The sequence below is a fragment of the Cebus imitator genome, unplaced genomic scaffold (assembly GCF_001604975.1).
Source record: "Cebus imitator isolate Cc_AM_T3 unplaced genomic scaffold, Cebus_imitator-1.0 Scaffold406, whole genome shotgun sequence".
Taxonomy (NCBI): Eukaryota; Metazoa; Chordata; class Mammalia; order Primates; family Cebidae; genus Cebus; species Cebus imitator.
Window position 1 is genome coordinate 533,219 of NW_016107721.1, and position 20,452 is coordinate 553,670.

The 20,452-nt window shown below is 39.4% G+C and overlaps 1 protein-coding gene across 2 annotated transcripts in view; it reads right to left on the reverse strand.

Moving 5' to 3' along the window:
• Positions 1-20,452, reverse strand: part of LOC108289569 (SEC23 interacting protein) — a 55,992-nt gene that overhangs the window by 18,488 nt on the left and 17,052 nt on the right. For both annotated transcript variants that reach the window (XM_017509081.2, XM_017509080.2), the window contains exons 5-12: positions 17,537-17,626; positions 14,154-14,274; positions 11,368-11,457; positions 10,308-10,449; positions 7,946-8,154; positions 7,474-7,592; positions 6,404-6,556; positions 5,052-5,147 (exon numbers count right to left, since the gene is read on the reverse strand). In XM_017509081.2, coding sequence (XP_017364570.1) covers positions 5,052-5,147; positions 6,404-6,556; positions 7,474-7,592; positions 7,946-8,154; positions 10,308-10,449; positions 11,368-11,457; positions 14,154-14,274; positions 17,537-17,626 — 1,020 coding nt within the window. The remainder of the gene's footprint in view (positions 1-5,051; positions 5,148-6,403; positions 6,557-7,473; positions 7,593-7,945; positions 8,155-10,307; positions 10,450-11,367; positions 11,458-14,153; positions 14,275-17,536; positions 17,627-20,452) is intronic.

A 20,452-nucleotide genomic window follows, 5' to 3' on the forward strand; every position in this document is an offset into this window, starting at 1 on the left:
AAAAAAAAAAAAAAAAAAAAGAACACATACTGTTCATTCTATTTATATGAACGAACAGGCAAACTATTCCATATTGAAGGAAATCAGAAGTGTGGTTTTGTGGTGGGAGGAGTTAACTACAAAGAAGCATGAGGGAGCTACCTGAGCTCCCTCATAAAATAGAAATGAACATAGAACATAGAAATGAACATAGAAATGTTCAATTTCTTGTTTTAGGCAGTGATTACACAAGTGCATACAATCGTGAAAACTTATCCTACTGCACACTTAAGATCTAAGCATTTCAGCACAGTGGCTCATGCCTGTAATCCCAGCACTTTAGAAGGCTGAGGTGGGTGGATCACTTGAGCTCAGGGGTTCAAGACCAGCCTGGGAAACATGGCAAATCCCCATCTCTATAAAAAATAGAAAAATTAGTCCAGCATGGTGGTACATGCCTGAAGTCCCAGCTACCTGGGAGGATTAGGTGGGAGGATTGCTTGAACCCAGGAGGTGGAGGTTGCAGTGAGCCATGTGGGCAACACTGAACTCCAGCCTGAGTAACAGAGTGAGACCCTGTCTCAAAAAATAATCATAGTAATTTTTTAAAAGATCTATGCGTTTCTATAAGTAAACAAAAACTTTGGGGCATCTACACAAAAGGTGTTATCTCAGCTGGGCACGGTGGCTCATACCTTAATCCCCGAACTTTGGGAGGCCAAGGCGGGCAGATCACCTGAGGTCAGGAGTTTGAGATCAGCCTGACCAACATGGCAAAACCCCGTCTCTACTAAAAATATTAAAAAATTACCTGAGCGTGGTGGCAGAGGCCTGTAATCCCAGCTACTTGGGAGACTGAAGCAAGAGAACTGCTTGAACCTGGGAGACAGAGGTTGCAGTGAGCTGAGATCCAGCACTGCACTTCAGCCTGAGCAACACAGCAGGACTCCTCTCAAAAAACAAAACAAAAAAAAAGTGTTACCTCTATAATGAGACAAAAGCCATTCACACTGGTTTTGTAATTTGCCCTGAATACAGCAGTAACAATAACATGGAAGATATTTAAACAGCTGGGTGGGAGAGGGACTTGTTTACTTCCCAATAGCACTGAGTTAGGTTTTGAATGACTAATTGTTAGCCTCTGTTTAAACAGCTATCAACAGTGCCTTACCAACACAGCTGACCAAAATGATCTTATCTATTATTTAATTCCAAACACCAGGAAATCAGGAAAGTAAGTCTAACTGGTTAATTGAAAAGGCAGCCTATAAAAAAGAAAAATCAAAAAATAAAAAGAAAAAAGAAAAATCTTAGCTAGCTTGTAACTGCTTCTATGATTAATATTTTAGAAGGTTTGATTATCTCTGCCCTTTGGACGCAACACAAAATTAAGCCTAAAATCCAAAATAGGAACATTTTCAGGGTTCTTCACTTTAAATCTGCTTTCTCACTCAGAAGTACCGCCCATTATATTCATAAAACATTCTAAATTGCTGAGAATTGTTTAAGGAGATCAGAAACTGTCCTGTTGCCAACAGTTGTTTTGTTTCCCTAAAATTATTTGCAATAATTTTTAAATTGTGAACCAACAGTGTTTAAAAGTGAACCAACACAGGCTGGGTATAGTGGCTCATACCTGTAATCCCAACACTCTAGGGGCCGAGGCAGGCAGATCACCTGAGGTCAGGAGTTCAAGACCAGCCTGACCAACATGGTGAAACCCAGTCTCTATTAAAAATACAAAAATTAGCTGGGCATGGTGCCAGGCACCTGTAATCCCAGCTACTCAGGAGGCTGAGGCAGGAGAATCGCTTGAACTTGAGGACAAAGGTTATAGTGAGCTGAGATCATGCCACTGCACTCCAGCCTGGGGGACAGAGCAATTGATACTGCCTCTCAAACAAAAAAAAAAAAGTGAACATATACATACTTGACTATCAATATTCCCAACACTAGAAACAATTCTTTTTCAAATGAAAATTACTAAGATGCTTTAAAAAGGAAAAAAAAAAAAAAAGAACACAGTCACAAATATTTGATCTCCTTATTTAAAATAATTGCTAATTTTGGTCCCATTATTTCAGTTATAGTAACTCAACAGGACACACCATATTATTTTTGTATTGATTTAGTAGCAACTTGTTATCTGTAAGAAATGTAAAGCAATCAATGGCAGCTTAGCTAAGAAAGTTTCATGGTTCATCCAAAGGCAACTGCTTTTTAATTTAAAAAATGAGATCACTCTATAGATTTTTGCTCATTTCATTTTATTTTTTATTCATTTTTAATTAAATAAAGAGACAGGGTCTTGCTATGTTGCCCAGGCTGGAGTGCAGTGGCTACTCACAGGCATGATCCCACTACTGATCAGCACAGGAGTTCTGACCTGCTCTGTTTCCGACCTGGGCTAGTTCACCCTTCCTTAGGCAACCTGGTGGTCCCTCGCTCCCAGGAGGTCACCATATTGATGCCGAGCTTAGTACGGACACCCGATCGGCATAGCGCACTACAGCCCCAAACTCCTGGACTCAAGAGATCCTCCAGTCTCAGCCTCCTGAGTAGATGGGACTACAGGCATGCGCCACCGTGCCTGGTGATTTTTGCTCATTTCAAAACATTCTTATAATGCCATAAATTATATATCCAAGCAACTGCAGCCCATAAACCAGTCTCCTTCTAGAAATTCTTCAAGAACTATAGAATCTTTTTCTACTTTTTCCCCTTTCATTACAGAATAAAGTAAGAACATGGTGTAGAGCCTGAACACAAAGCTTCTCGTTTCTTGTTTTTTTTACAGACTTTTGCTTCACTGATATAGACACGGAGACAAGCATTTTGATGTATGGAGCACCCAGCCTGACACACTTGTGTCCTAGTCTCGGTTTAACTACTGTGCTCATCAGAGACAGACACCTGGGGATCTACTCACAGGGTTGTTGTGAAACTCAGGTGAGATGAAAAGCTCTTTGTAAACTGGAATGACAGAATGATTCAACATACAAGAAAAATGACACCAAAGATACCTCTTCACTGCCAAAGCTAATAACCTTTCTCAGCACTTACCAAATACTGCTTGTCTACATCTAAAACGTCTTTTGAGTTGCTCCCTCCCTCTCCGCCTCCTACTTTATACCCTGTCATCATCTCTCCTTCAGTCCCTGTGCAATTACAGTTACTACTAGAAAAGATTCCAACTGCCTCCAGCTTCACCACTTTCCAACCTTACCTGTGCACTGTAACCAAGCAAGCTCTCCACAACCCAAAAGTTAAAATTAAAATTTAGACTAAATAGATGATTTGGTGCTAAATCATAACTTGTGATAGAATAAGCAGGTCAGCAGCTTGTAATGTTTGTTTAAAAACACCATGACTTTCATGGCCATAAGAACATGTTTAAGAACCACTCCCTTATAAGAGAAAACTCCAAGCCACCACACCTGCCATTTGGGCTTTTAGAACCCTCTACCCTTCCCAGTTTCCAGCTTTCCTCACGCTTCAGCTACAGGAAAACTACATGCCAGCTCCCAGAAGGCCATCTCCCCTAACCTTACCCCTCCTTCAAGCTCAAGCACCATCACCTTTGGGAAGACTTCTCTCACCAACCCCATGCTTGTCTCAACAAGCCAGAACAGGCACTTCTCACACACCACACTATAATGGGACTGGTATGTTGACATTTGAGCTCAACATGCTCCCCATAACTAGATAGCACACTCTTGGTTAATCTCCAGCTCCCAAGAATTGAACACAGTGCCTAACTCAAAAGAGATATTCAATCAAGTACTGAAAGACTCAATTCCTTAAGCTAACCATTAAAAAAAAAAAAAAAAATCAGTCCTATGAATTTATAGTCATTTTCCATATAAAGACATGATGTGGCTGGGCATGATGGCTCACACCTATAATCCCAACACTCCAGGCCTGAGGTCAGGAGATCGAGACCAACCTGGCCAACATGGTGAAACCCCGTCTCTACTAAAAAATACAAAAATTAGCCAGGCATGGCAGCAGGCACCTATAACCCCAGCTACTTGGGAGGCTAAGGCAGGAGAATCACTTGATCCCAGGAGATGATGTTGCAGTGAGCTGAGATCACGCCAATGCACTCCAGCCTGCGTGACCAGAGCAAGACTCCGTCTCAAAAAAAAGAAATGACATATGTTAAGAGTTGCAAATAGGTAGTAAAATAATAGAACCACAGAAATTCAAAAGATGGAAAGATCATCAAAGACCATGTTAACAACAATAAAAATAAAACAGCCACTCCAAGTGTCGCCTGATTTTTCTAATTAGAAAACCTCTGTAAAATTAATTTGATCAATAAATTAAAATTAATAAAACAAGTATATTTTTCCAGTTGTTCTAGTTTTAAATGCTTTTTAGTTGTTGCCTTGTTTTGTATTGTTAAAAATTTTTGCTGTTTTTTGTTTATTTAATAAGACTTTAGTGTATATGTTTTTCCTCTTCTCTTTAGATGATAAGGAACAAGAAGAAAGAAAGTGAGCTATTCCTTGGTGCTAAGCTTTGCATGCATTATTTCATGGAAGGTATTATTACTTCCATTTCAGAAATGAACAAAACAAAGGATCAGAAAAATTAAGAAAATCGCTCATGATCAGAAGGCTGAGGTGGGAGGATAGCTTAAGTCCAGGAGTTTGAGACCAGCAGTGAGAAACACAGCAAAATCCCGTCTCAAAATAAACAGATGAATAAAACCAAACAAAAATAGCTCATTAATACGCAGTTAGTGAGTGGTTGAATTGAGAATTTATTTGTCCAGAACTTAACCAGTTTTGCACCAGAAAATTCTCAAATATCCATTTTATAACTGAAAGTTCTTCATCCTAGAAACTTAGTCCCAGAAAAACTAGGATGCTCAGTTACCCTAACGTGAACTTAAACTCAACTCTGACTGGCTCCAAAGTCTGAGTTTCCATCAGCTCCATTACTGTGCCCTAAGTAGGGAGCAAACTAGCTTACCTAACCATAGTAGTATTAAAATTTTCTATAATATAAACGAGCTGGTCACACCATGAGTTTTAGTTTTTCTCGAGGTCAGAGGTGAACTTTACCAGTTTGGCTGCTTTATGTTCTACAAAGTTAGCTATCTTCTTTCTGGGTCCAAGGGGTATCCCCATTTCCTTCAGGTCATCAACTGTACACATAAGCTTTAAAAGGAAACAAATAAGCACATTAATCAATCTAGTGACAGAAGAACCAAAATTAGAATATGAAAATTATAAAGAAACCACATCAACTAAAGCAATCTAAGAGCCAGTCAACTTTTTAAAAGTTAATTATTTTATATTTAAATCATGTATTAGTTTAGGCTATAAAGCCTTAGGCCTCCACACCTAAATCATTCTATTAACAGAAAATACATGTTGCACAAAATTCCAAAGCTATAGTCAAGCATATGACGAAATATCTTCCTTCCACTGCTGCCCCAAGCATACAATTCTCCCCTTAGCAGCAACTGCTAGAAATTTGCTCTTTGAAGAGATGTCTTATGTATGCATAGCACCTACATGTTTTTCTGTGTGTGTGTAGTCTGCTATGCACATAGTACTGAACTTTGCTCTCATCATGTAATGTATCTTAGAGATGGGTATCTCTGACACCACCTCATTCATTCAACAGCTGTAGGGTACTCTATTATGTGGATGCACCATAAATGATTTCACTAGCACCTACTCCTCAACATGCTTTGTTATATTGCAAACACTACCATGAGTATCCTTGTAGATATTCTTGTGTGAATATTTCTCTATAGGAAATATTCCTGGAAATGAAACTGATAAAGCACAGGGTAATTTTTATATTCTTAGAGATACTGCCAAACTGCCTTCCATAGAGGCTGTACCAATTTACAGTCTGACTAACAATATATAACAATGCCTACTTCCCTTTATTCTGGCCACGTATTATCAAACTTCCTATTTTTGCCAACTAGTAAGTTAAAAAAACTCATTGTACTTTTAATTTCCATTTCTCTTATGAGTTTTCATAGGTAAGAAGTCATTTGTTATTTCCTTTTCTGTAAATCATGTTTACATTCTTTGCCTATTTACCTATCACAATGATGTGATGATCTTTCTGTACCTGATTTGTAGAAGCTTTGAATATTATGAAGTAAGCCCTCTGTCTATAATGTGTGTTGCAAATCTATCATTGGCCTTTAGATGTTGTAATTGGTATCTACTGTTATACAATTTTTATCTTTGATGGCTTCTGGATTTTTCTTCATACTCAGAAAAGCCTTTCAGAATACAAAAAAATATTCTGTGTTTTTCAATTTTTTTTAAACATTTCAGTCTTTGTCTACTCTGGAATGTATTTTGATACAAAAGTGTTTATTCTTAATTTTCAATCTATACACAAGAAAAACAATTTCAAACAAAATGAATCAAACTATCATCAGTACCAGGGATTCCATATCAATCTTTTCCTTTTCAAAAGTGCTAAAATATTCAGAGAGGCTAAGTGCTTCCAGAGTTTCTTGCAAAGTTAGGACTTCTTCATTTTCAACATCAAGGTCACACGACTCATCCAAAGTCAGCTTTGGCTCTTCAGATATCTTTTAAAAAAAGTATGCAAAACATTACAAATTCAGAAAAACTCCCATATAATGTCTCCTAATCTGTGAAAAATCAATCAATTTTGCTCTATCTACAAATCATAATTTCAGGTATAGTACTTTGCCATTCAAAGTTTGAATATTCTGGCCGGGTGCAGTGGCTCACACCTGTAATCCCAGCACTTTGGGAGGCTGAGGCAGGTGGGTCAAGAGGTCAGGAGATCAAGACCATCCTGGCCAACACGGTGAAATCCTGTCTCTACTAAAAATACAAAAAATTAGCCGGGCATGGTGGCACACACCTGTAGTCCCTGCTACTCAGGAGGCTGAGGCAGGAGAATCACTTGAACCCGGGAGGCGGAGGTTGCAGTGAGCCAAGATCACACCACTGCACTCCAGCCTGGGCAACAGAGCAAGATTTTGTCTCAGAAAAAAAAAAAGTTTGAATATTCTGAAAAGTATACAAATTTAATAAATCACTTACGTCCCCATTTCCTATTATTTACATTTTTTAAAATCACAAACTTCCACATTTAAATTTATAATCCATAAAGAAGAAAAGTGAGAAACTCAAACAATGAGCTATATGATTCCAATCCATTTCTAAACCTCAGTGTACTCTGATCCACCCTCAGTGTCCAGTTTCAGGGCTGGACACAGTAGCTATTTTATTTGTGCCAATAACTGTACTCTGAATTTGGGGATTCTCTGAAGAGTTACTGATCCTAGCACTTTGGGAGGCCAAGTCAGGAGGATCACCTGAGGCCAGGAAGGAGCTCAAGACTAGCCCAAGCAACCAGGCGAGGCCTTGTTCAAACGATCAAACAAAAAGCTTCAGGAAACGGTTCAGACTTTTGAAAACTGTTCAGCTCCACAGACTCTAAATTGAAATGTTAATTGGCCATGTGCAGACATACCTGCTTTTCCTGAAAATGTAGCTGCTTCACAATTCCATTAGCAACAGCAAGAGGGCCAGGGCACTTTGATAAATTCAAATCTTTTTGATTAGACAGGATGTCAAACAATATTAAAGAACCTAAGAAAAAAACATTTTGGCTTATAATATAGTAGGTGCTTTTATAACACTAAATACATTCTTTTTTCAAAGTCTATAGTTAAAAGTTATACAAATGTTACATGTTGTAAGACCTGATAATTAATAATTTTATTATATCAAACAGCAGAATAAATTAAAATACATAACATTCCTAGGTAATACTACAAGTGAATATAGAAAAGGCAGAATCTAAACTCAAAGCTTTCATTTCCACCCTTTCTGAAACTTAAAATCTGTAATTCTTAATTTTGCACTAACAATATCACCTACACTGAAAGCAGTAATGACTCAATAAAAATTGTATTTAAAAGGTGAATATTTGACAGTTTTACCTAAACTGTGACCAGCAACAGAGACACCTCCTTTGAAGTCTGGGTTCCGGCTCATAAACAGTGCATGCAGACGGTTTACCTCCATTCCTACTTTTTCCACAATTGTCTGACAGTAGGTGGGGCTATTATAAAATAAAATATCTAGCAAAGTTTCATTGGTAAAGTGACGAAATCGACCAATACTTGGTAAAGTGATTTTCTTAATATTCCTGTTTAAAAAGAAAAATATAGCACATTCAGTCAGCACCTATCTTAAATTTACAGATTTTTTAAAGTTTAGATTTTTGACTCCTGAAAATACACTAAGAAAGCCCCACACACTTGTTTCTGTAGACAGTCATTATAAATAAATCAAGATAGGCCAGATGTGGTGGCTCACCCCTGTAATCCCAGCATTTTGGGAAGCCAAGGTAAGCAGATCACTTGAGGTCAGGAGTTCCAGACCAATCTGGCCAACATGGCAAAATCTGTCTTTACTAAAAATACAAAAATTAGCTGGGCATGGTGGTGTACACCTGTTATCTCTGCTACTGAGGAGTTCAGGCAGGAGAACTACTTGAACACGAAAGGCAGAGGTTGCAGCAAGCCAAGACTGCACCACTGCACTCCAGTCTGGGCAACAGAGCAAGACTCTGTCTCAAAAAAAAATTTTTTAATCAAAAATTAGCTACGCATCATGGTGTGCACCTGTAGTCCCAGCTATTTGGGAGGCCAAGGCATCAGAATTGCTTAAACTCGGGAGGCGGAGGTTGCAGTGAGCTGATATTGTGCCACGGCACTCCAACCTGGGTGACAGGTGCCAGACTCCACCTCGAAAAAAATTAAAAACATAAATAAATAAATAAATAAATAAAGATAAAGCAAAAAAAACTATTTGTGCTGCCATATGTGGTGGCTCATGCCTGTAATCCTAGCACTTTGAGAGGCTAAGGCAGGAAGATCGCTTAAGCCCAGGAGATCGAGACTAGCCTGAGCAACATAATGAGACCCCATCTCTACAAAAAATTTAAAAATTAGCCAGGCACAGTGGCTTGTACCTGTAGTCCCAGCTACTTGGGAGGCTGAGGTGGAAGGATCACTTAAGCTCAGGAGGCCAAGGCTATAGTGAGCCATGATCATGCCATTGCACTCCAGAGGCTAGTGACAGTGAGATGCTGTCTCAAAAATTACTCAGTTTTTTTTTTTTTAAGTTATTTGTACCTATAACTTTACTATGAATTTTAGGATTCTCTGAAGAGTTAGTTGCTATATAAGTCACATGCAAATATTTTAATTTTATTTTTAAAGAGGGAAGGTTACTCTTCCATTTTTCTTCCAGTTAACTGGAAATCTGGACACCTGACAAAACTTGTGGGTCAAAAGGACTAAAGAGAATACCAAACAAAAAACACCAGTGCTACTTGGAATAAAAAATCTTTCCCGTTTTGAGAATGACCAAAATGAAGCTCATGACTACACACAGAGAAAGAAAACACCCTTATAATAGGGCCTAACAGAGACACAATGCTATTTGTAGAATCACTTTTATTAAATAAACTACGTACCCTGAAACATTACGGCATTCACTAAAATCTAGACATGTTATTAACCCTCTGTGCCAGCATAAATATTACCTGTATCTATGAGTCTCAGTTGAGAGCATTCAAAATTGAGCAGAGTATTTTTAATTGTCACAGTACCTGAGGAGCACTGCTAGTACTGAGTGACCTTTACACTAAGGAAGTTAAGTGGTCTGCAATGCAACAGCGCTGCACCGAAAAGGATTGTCCCAACAAGAGCATCTCCGCTGAGAAACAATATTCTGAAAGTGGGCCTCAACCAGGAGTGATTTTACCCTCCAGGGGACATCTGGTAATTTCTGGAGACATTTTTGGTTGGGTGGAAAGCCATCCCACCCAAGGGGACATCTGGCAATTTCTGGAGACATTTTTGGTTGGGTGGAAAGCCATCCCACCCAAGGGGACATCTGGCAATTTCTGGAGACATTTTTGGTTGGGTGGAAAGCCATCCCACCCAAGGGGACATCTGGCAATTTCTGGAGACATTTTTGGTTGGGTGGAAAAGCCATCAGGCATCCTACTATATACAGGACCACACCCTGTCTAAACCACTACAGATTAAAATTGTACTTTAAAACAAGCTAAAATGTCTTAGAGTCTCTTAAATATTTACAATAGGAAAGCACACATACACAGAGAAAAGTAGTGTGTAAACTTTACAACCAATATTTAATCATACGTCAGAAGTATATAATTTTAAAAAATATATTGATTAAAGCTACAATAAACTATTTCATATTATGGTTTAAATTTTGAATTTAAATTTGACTAATTTGAAAAACAAGTTATCAAAATCCACAAACCTGTCAACACCTGTGGCATGCCCACCCAAAGAACTATGCCAGTGAACTGGAAGGAACTCCACTCTGCTTATTTTCCCGTCATCTAAAGATTTCTTGAAATGTGTCTGCAGCAATTTGAGGGAAACCACCCTAAAATCATCCACTTCAAAAAAATAAAAATCAGAAAAAATAAATTGATTAAATTGTCCTAGTTTGATAGCTAGTCATCAGTTACTTATGCCAATATTTTTAATAACATAAAAATGTTTTTAAAAAAATGAGGATAACAGAATTAGAACAATTTAAAAAAAAGAATAAGCAACCTTTGCTTTGGTAAGCTCTTTTGAACTTTCCATTATTTCAGAGGAATCAATGCTTGGGATGCCATCAGTTTAACCAGCACTGCTGGGAGGCAGCATGACACCTTCGGGAAAGGCTCTGGAATCACACTGCAGGCTCCAGGCTCCAGGCCCTACTGACTGTCATAAGCGAGAGTTCCACTTACCCCCACTCCGACCTCCTCACCCGCCACTCCCACTGCCCCAGGCTTCAGTTCCTTATTAGTCACAGTAGTGGCAATAACAGTGACAGCATCTATATATACCCCAAAAGTTTATTTGTGAGGGTCGAATGATAAGACACCCAAGATTTTTGGCATATACCAAATATTCAATAAATACAAACTATTATTATATGGACATAAAAATAAAACTTCAAAAATTTAAGTCAACCAGGCAGATTCATGGTTCCATTAAATAACTTCTCACAACTCAGTCACTATAAGTCCATTGAATGCAGAGGTGCTCCTAACTGCTGGAGGTGCTCAGGCAGAGGCTGACAGCAAGGCTAAATTACTTCAAAGATCCCTTCTAATTCCTCAGGGTCTGGGATTTTATGAGTCACATACGTCACAAGAGCAAATCAAGTACAATTTAGTATTTCCCACTGACTATTTAAATCTCCTCTTACAGCCCCCTCAGCAAGTAGCGCACAGCTGGGAACCATCTTAAAAATGAATACTCCAAAGCTCTTCTATTAGTTCTCAGATCATCCCATAAAATACAATATGCCCAACACTTACCACATTCAATAATGCTCCTAAAGCGTAAGTCACACACAGGTCCAATGCCATGCACCACGAACACCAAATGGTCAATTTGAGGCATTTCCCCTAACAAAAAAAATTTTTAACACACATAAAGATGGGAATGTTTGGATTTTCCTGATGGCAATATTCTAGATACCCCTTTTGTCATCACAAACTTGCCAAAGAAATTCATTACCTTTCCAAGAGAATAAACCTTATTATCCCCACCAAATTAGAAGAACAATTTGTCCCTCTTGGCAAATAAAAGTGCACTAGAACAAGAGGTGGAGGCGGCAGGCTCTCCCTGTTCCCAGAGGCTAATAGCACATGATGAGCAGCATGTTTTCATCTACGGAGGCTCCATAACGTTGTGTTCCTTCAGAACTCCCCAGGACACTAAGCCCCACATGGAGATTACTCAGATTTCATAATGTGGGTGTATATTTATTTTATTGAAACATTTTTACATATACTTCGATAAACGTGAAGTGTATGTAAACATAAAATCCATTCTTGTAGTAAAGAAGCCAAAGCACGAGGTGGCTCATGCTGCAATCCCAGCACTCTGGGAGGCCAAGGCAGATGGATCATGAGGTCAGGTGTTCGAGACCGGCATGACCAACATGGTGAAACCCCGTCTCTACTAAAAACACAAAAATTAGAAGGCGTGGTGCCACATGCCTGTAATCCCAGCTACTCAGAAGGCTGAGGCAGGAGAATTGCTTGAACCCAGGAGGCGGAGGTCACAGTGAGCCCAGAGCGTGCCATTGCACTCCATCCTGTGCTACAGAGCGAGACTCCATCACAAAATAAAATAAAATAAGTAGAAGCCAAAGCACATACGCTAGAGCAGGCAATGGCAAACAATGGCCCACAGGCCAAATCCTACCCATTATCTGTTTTTATAAATAAAGTTTTTGACAAAGGTGAAACCATTCAAGGAAAAACATAAAAGTAAAATAAATAAAGTTTTATGGGCTAGGTGCGGAGGCTCACACCTGTAATTCTAGCACTTTGGGAGGCCAAGGCACATGGCTCACTTGAGGTCAGGAGTTCAAAACCAGCCTGGCCAACATGGCAAAACCCCGTCTCAACGAAAAATACAAAAATCAGCCAGGCATGGTGGTGGGCGCCTATAATCCCAGTTACTTGGGAGGCTGAGACATGAGAATCGCTTGAACCTGGAAGGTGGAGGTTGCAGTGAGCCCAGGTCACACCACTGCACTCCAGCCTGGGTAACAGAGACAACCGTTCAAAAAAAAAAAAAAAAAGTTTTATGGAATATGCCCATTTGTTTACAGTCTACAGCTGCTTTCATACAACAATAGCAAAGCTGAGTACTTATGATAGAGTCCACATGGCCTGCAAAGCCTAAAACATCTGCTATCTGGCCCTTTACAGAAAAAGTCTACAATCCCTGTGCCAGAGTAATACAAACCAGTAAGGTATAAAAACACAAGCCGAAAGGTGTTTCCAAAGCTTAGTTCCAACCAGCAAAGTGCTTCTCCACAACAAAACATATTTTAGAATCTATACTATGTGATTTGCTATTTTAACAGAATTCCAAATTTAAAGATAAAGATATCTACATGTCCTCACTCATATGTAGGAGCTAAAGAAGTTTATCTCATGGAGGTAAAGGCAGATGGCTACCAGAGCCTGGGAAGGATCATGGGTAAGTGAAGATAAAAAGAGGTGGGTTAATCGGTACAAACATACAGGTATGTCAAAGGAATAACTTCTACTGTTCGATAACACAGTAAGGTAACAACAGTTAACAATCATGTATTGTATATTTCAAAATACCCAGGAGAGGAAGGGTGTGGTGGCTCGTGCCTGTAATCCCAGCACTTTGGGAGGCTGAGGCAGGTGGATCACTTGAAGCCGGGAGTTGAAACCAGCCAGGCCAACAGGGTGAAACCACAATCGCTACTAAAAATATAAAAATTAGCCGGGCATGGTGGCACATGCCTGTAATCCCAGCTACTCAGGAGGCTGAGGCAGGAGAATCACATGAACCTGGGAGGTAGAGGTTGCAGTGAGCCGAGATCATGCCACTGTACTCCAGCCGGGGCAACAGAGTGAGACCCTGTCTCAAAAAAAAAGGAAAAAGAAAAAGAAAAATACCGAGGAGAAAAGATTTGAAATGTTCCCAACACAAAGAAATGATGAATATTTGAGGTGATGGACATACTACTTACTTTGATTTCACCATGACACATTGTAGGCATGTATCAAAATATCAGGTGTACCCCATTAATGTGTATAATTATTATGCATCAATAAAGAAAGATACAAAAGTAACAAAATCAAAAAGAAAGATATGGCTCATGCTTGTAATTTCTGCACTCTGGAAGGCTGAGGCAGGCAAATAGCTTGAGCTCAGAAGTTCGAGAAAAGCCCAAACAACATGGCAAAACTTCATCTCTACAAAAAATAGAAAAATTAGCTGGGTGTGGTAGTGTACACCTTCCATCCCAGCTACTTAGGAGGCTGAGGTGGGAGGGGATCAGTTGAGCCCAGGAGGTTGAGGCTGCAGTGAGCCGTGTTTATTCACAACACAGCACTCCAGCCTAAATGACAGAGTGAGACCCTGTCTCAAAAAAAAAAAAAAAAAAAAAAAAAAAAAAATGGTATGTGCCAAACTTAGCTGATTTCTGCATGCTATAGCTGCTGTGGCAGGGAATTCTAATAACTGTGTTTTTCTTCATCATTCTAAAGAATGATGCTAAAATGGAGAGGACTAAAACAGACCTCAGTTCTAAACAAACTATACACACCGTCAGGAATTTCATCAAGGTTATCGTCAATTCCACGCTTTACAACCCTGGGCCTTGTGTGTCCATCTTGCGTGGTCCCCCATTCATCTGGCACTGAGGAGGGCTGGAACTGAACAATAACCTTCAAGATGCAACAGGATTATGACAAAGCTCATTAACAAATTCTTTTCCACTACAGCTTATGTAGTTTAATACATAATAAGCTATACCTCAGAGTATGGATAGTTTATAAATTATTAGTACTGTTCCCCCAGAAGATTAATTTGAGTGGTTAATGAACGCTAGCAAGACTCTTTTGAGTCTCCGAGTCTTGCTAATGTTCATTAACCACCAAAATTAAACAAATCGATACCTTTCCAATGCTAATGTTGAAAATTACACAATTAAATCAGAAGTATTATACTTCGACTTAAAAGCTAATAACATAGGCCAGGTATGGTGGCTCATGCCTGTAATCCCAGCACTTTGGGAGGCTGAATGGGGAGGATCACTTGAGGCCAGGAGTTTAAGACAAGCCTGGGCAATATGGTATGAACCTGTCCCTACAAAAATTTAAAAATTAGCCAGACGTGGTGGTGCATGCCTATGGTCCCAGCTACTCAGGAAGCTGAGGCAGGAGGATCACTTGAGCCCAGGCAGTAAAGGCTGCAATGAGCTATGTTTGTGCCACTGCACTCCTTTGGCAACGGAGCAAAATCCTGTCTCAAAGAAATAAAATAAAAAATAAAAATAAATAAAGCTAACATAAAACTCCAGGTTTATACACAGGAAATCAAGGACAGGCCCAGTGCAGTGGCTCATGCCTGAAATCCCAACACTCTCAGAGGCCAAGGTGGGAAGACTGCTTGAGCTCAGAAGTTCCAGAGCAGCCTGGGCAACAAAGTTAGAGACCCTGTCTCTACAAAAAATAATAAAATAAAAGCAAAAAAGAAATCAAGGACAAGTAATCTGCAATTGGGGAGTCTTTGTCTTACAAAAACATGTAAAGTGCCGGGCATGGTGGCTCATGCCTGTTAATCCCCACATTTTGGGAGGCCAAGGCAAGAGGATCACCTGAGGTCAGGAGTTTGAAACCAGCCTGACCAACATGCAGAAATCCCATCTCTACTAAAAATACAAAATTAGCCAGGTGTGGTGGTGCATGCCTGTAATCCTAGCTACCTGGGAGGCTGAGGCAGAAGAATCACTTGAACCCAGGAGGCAGAGATTGTGGTGAGCCAAGATGGTGCCACTGCACTCCGGCCTGGGTAAAAAAAACTCTGTCTTAAAAAAAAAAAAAAGCACATAAAGCAAAATCCTTTAAATAGTAAGATTCCCAATTAAAATACAATTTCAATTTCAATGATAAAAACTGAATGACAAAACCCCACCACATTTCAGGAAATCCATTCTGTTAACAACTGTATTAAATTCAGCCCTGTACCATACAGGAAATTTTCTTTAAAAAAAAAAAGAATATATACTTGATGTAGTATGCAAAATATCTGTCAAAAAAAAAAAAGGGTTAGCCAGGCACATTAGCTCACACAAGTAATCTCAGCACCTTGGGAGGCCGAGGCAGGAGGATGGCTTGAGCCCGAGTTCAAGGCCAGCCTGGGCAAGATAGCAAGACCCAATGTCTCTGCAAAAAAAATCACAAAAAGTGGCAAGGCAAGGTGGGACACATATATAGTCCTAGCTTCTCAGGAGGCTGAGGCAGGAGGATCCCTTGAGCCCAGGGTTCAAAGATAGAGCGAGTTGTGATTGGCCATTGCACTGCAGCCTGAGTAAGAGAGTGAGACATTGTCTCTTAAAAAAACAGACAAACAAAAAGATTAAGAGTGGTTACTACGGAAAGGATAAACGAGAAAGGCAGAGAAAGGAGGCTTTTATTTTTCATTTAATATCCTTTGAAACTGTTTACATTTTGTTGGCATATGAATGTTTTTATTTTTATTTATTTCAATATCAATAAGGACTACAGAAGTAGTTGGATTATGTTATTTTTGTTTTTTATACTCTTCTTAAAAATAAATGAATAAATAAAAAACCTATGTTCTCAGAAACTACTGTGTGCTAAGCCACATGCTAGATGCTTCTGCATAAATTACCTTACTTCATCTAAAATATGACCCTAGGAGATCATTACTGCAGGTGAGGAACTTGGAGATCAGAGAAATTAAAACTGGTAAATGAAAGAATCAGAACACCAGCAATCAACCCTTTTTAAAAAACAAGATAAATTAATAGATAACACAAATAAAAAGGACACATTTTTACTTGAAAGGTAGAGCAAACCACTTCAAAGGCAGATACGCATACTACAGTCCACAGGAAAAATCTGGCCCATCATCTGTTTTTATAAATAAAGTTTCATTGAATATATCACACCCATTGGTTTACACATTATAAACTGACTGCTTTCACACCACAATGCCAGCCAGAGCAGGTAGCTACAAGAGGGACCACATAACTTGCAAAGTCTTAAATATTTTTTCTCTAGCCCCTTATCTAGAAAAAGCTTGCCAACTTTTGATCAAGTCGAAAAATTTAGCAACTTCTACAGTGCACACTAAACTTCAGTTATGTTGCCATAAACAGAAACTTAATAAGAAATACATTTTTATTTATTTTATTTATTTATTTAGACAGGGTCTTCCTCTGTCATGCAGGCTAGAGAGAGTGTGATCACAGCTTACTACAATCTCAAACTCTTGGGCTCAAGTGTTCCTCCCATCTCAGTCTCCCAAGTAGCTAGAACTAGTGCACACCACTATGCCTCACCTAATTTTTTTTAATTTTTGTAGAGATAGAGAGTCTCTTTTGGCCCAGGCTGGTCTCAAACTCCTAGCCTCAAGCAATCTTCGCACTTTGGCTTCCCAAAGTGCTGGGATTACAGGTGTGAGCCACCACATCCAGCCTGAGAAAAAATGACTTCTTTTGAGATGGGGTCTTGCTCTGTCACCCATGCTGGAGTGCAGTGGGGTGCAATCAACTCACTGCAGCCTCAACCTCCTGTGCTCAAGTGATCCTCCCACCTCTGCCTCTCGAGTAGCTGGAACTGCAGGCATGTGCCACTATGCCCAGCTAATTTTTCTACTTTTTATAGAGACAGGGTTCTGCTGTCCCCCTGGCTCAAGCATTCCACCGTCTCAGCCGCTCACAGGCGTGTACCTCACCCTAAGAAAAATTTATATTTTTGTTTCTATGATCAATGTGAATCATAGAAACAAATAATATTTGTATTATCCACTATAATAATAAACTGTTTTAAAAGCAATGCACTTGTTATAAAAACATTCCCACTGTAGACATTACTAAAAAGGAACAATTTATCAAACATATATAGCAAAATAACTATTAAAATGAACTTAATACCTTAATATTTTAAACAGCATCATTACCTTTGGATTGTGCATAACAATTGTCTCTCCACTTGGAAACTCTAATCTTCGGTGCCACTGATTAGTGGTTACAGCTTTTTTATATTCAGCCTATAATGGGAGAGACAATGCATATTCCAATATGACAAATTTATACTACATTGAGAGAAAGTATGGAGGAAAATAACAACTATAATGGTGATAAAAATAACAGTAATAGCAGTTCTCATTTACTGATTGGTTAAAATACTTTTTATCACCTTACTCATATCATTAATTACTCTCGATCACTCCTAAATAATATGATCCCCATTATATAATGAAGAAAACCAAGTTTTAGGCAGTCAGTTCGTTTCCTAGGGTTGCATTAACAAAGTACCACAAACAGGGTGACAGAAAAAACATGTATGAGCCAGGCACAGTGACTGACACCTGTAATCCTAGCACTTTGGGAGGCCGAGGTGGGTGGATCACCTGAGGTCAGGAGTTCAAGACCAGCCTGGCCATCATGGTGAAACCCCATGTCTTTCAAAAAAAAAAAAAGAAAGAAAGAAAAAACATGTATCAAAGAACTAAAACAGATTTACAAGAAAAAAACAAACAAGCCCATTCAAAAGTAGGCAAAGCATATGAACAGATACTTTACAAAAGAAGGCATGCATGAGGCCAACAAACATACGAAAAAATGCTCATCATCACTGGTCATTAGAGAAATGCAAATTAAAGCCACACTGAGATACCATCTCACGTCAGTTAGAATGGCGATCATTAAAAAATCTGGAGACAACAGATGCTGGAGAGGATGTGGAGAAATAGGAACACTTTTACACTGCTGGTGGGAGTGTAAATTAGTTCAACCATTGTGGAAGACAGTGTGGCAACTCCCCAAGAACCTAGAAATAGAAATTCCATTTGACCCAGCAATCTCATTACTGGGTATATATCCAAAGGATTATAAATTGTTCCACTATAAGGACACATGCACAAGAATGTTCATTGCAACACAGTTTACAATAGCAAAGACCTGGAACCAACCCAAATGCCCATCGATGATAGAGTGGACAGGGAAAATGTGGCACTTATACACCATGGAGTACTATGCAGTCATCAAAAACGATGGGTTCGTGTCCTTTGTAGGGACATGGATGAACCTGGAAACCATCATTCTCAGCAAACTGACACAAGAACAGAAAATCAAACAGTGCATGTTCTCACTCATAGGTGGGGGCTGAACAATGAGAACACATGGACACAGGGAGGGGAGCATCACACACTGGGGTCTGTAGGGGGGAAATAGGGGAGGGACAGCAGGGGATGGGGAGTTGGGGAGAGATAGCATGGGGAGAAATGCCAGATATAGGTGATAGGGAGGAAGGCAGCACCTCACACTGCCATGTGTGTACCTATGCAACAATCTTGCATGTTCTTCACATGTACCCCAAAACCTAAAATGCAATTTAAAAAAAAAAATTTTTTAACCGAAAAAAAGAAAAAACATGTATCATCCCATGGTTCTGGAGGCTCTAAGTAGAAAATTAGGTGCCAGGAAGGCCACAGTTCCTCTGAAAACTATAAGGAAATCCTCGTTCCCTCTTCCTAGCTCCTGGTGGTTGCTGGCAATCATTGGTTTTCCTCAGCTTGCAGTGTAACTCCAACCTCTGCCTTCCTCACCACATGGTATTCTTTCTGTGCGTGTGTCTTCACATGGAAAGTTACATTGGCTTAGGGGCCTACCCTGTTCTAGTAAAACCTCATCTTAACTAACTACATTTGCAATGACACTATTTCCAAATAAGGTCACATTCTGAGATCCTGGGGATTAGTAATTCAACATATTTGGGGGATGGGGGGAGACAATTCAACCCGTAATAGACATTTTAAGTACTGTACACAGTTGCATAAGATGACACAACTAGGGAATAGCAATGGGAGAACTGTAGTTTGTTACCACCCAGGACTGACTTTTCCTTTTTTCATGTGGGCTGTAGTAGTATCACTCAGGACTTTCTAACTCCAAATCTTCACTGTCCAACCATCTTCTTACTGATAGATGGTCTTTCCTTGGTTTCTGCAGGGGACTGGTTCCAAGACCCCTCAAAGATACCAAAATCCCTGGTGTTCAAGTCCTTTACATAAAATAGAATTGTTTTTGCATAAAACCTACATACATCCTCCCATATACTTTAAATCTTCTCTAGATTACTTATAATGTCTAATAAAATGTAAATGTTATGTAAATAGTTGTTAATGCTGTAATTTTTACTTTCATTTTTATTTTCTTGAGACAGAGTCTTGCTCTGTTGCCCAGGCTGATGTACGGTGATGCAATCTCTGCTCACTGCAACCTCCACCTCCCGGGTTCAGGCAATTCTCCTGCCTCAGCCTCCTGAGTAGCTGGCACTACAGGTGTGTGCCACCACATCTGGCTAATTTTTGTATTTTTAGTAGAGACAAGGTTTCACCACAGTGACCAGGCTGGTGTCAAACTCCTGACCTCAGATGATTCACCCACCTCAGCCTCCCAAAGTGCTAGGATTACAGGTGTGAGCTACCATGCCTAGCCTGTGTTATTTTTATTGTTGTTGTTTTCTAAATATTTTCAGAGTATTTGATTGAATCTGCAGATGTGGAAGTTGTGAATACCAAGGACCAATCGTACTATTCTAGGTTCTATAAAGCACAAGTCTGAAGGCCTCTTGGGGAGATTCAACACAAAGCAAGGGGAAGCCTCTGACATACCCACAAGTCCTTTTTCTTATTCATGTATTTTTTTCATTGACAAGTACAAATTGTTACAAAGTCTTTTTTTAAAACTAGAAACAATGAGTATTTGATAATCATGTGAAAAGAGAAGTATTTCCTTTTGGTCTTGGACAACCATTCAGTAACAATTCCTCTTCATTGGTCTTCTGTGCCTTTTTTTTTTTTTTTTTTTTT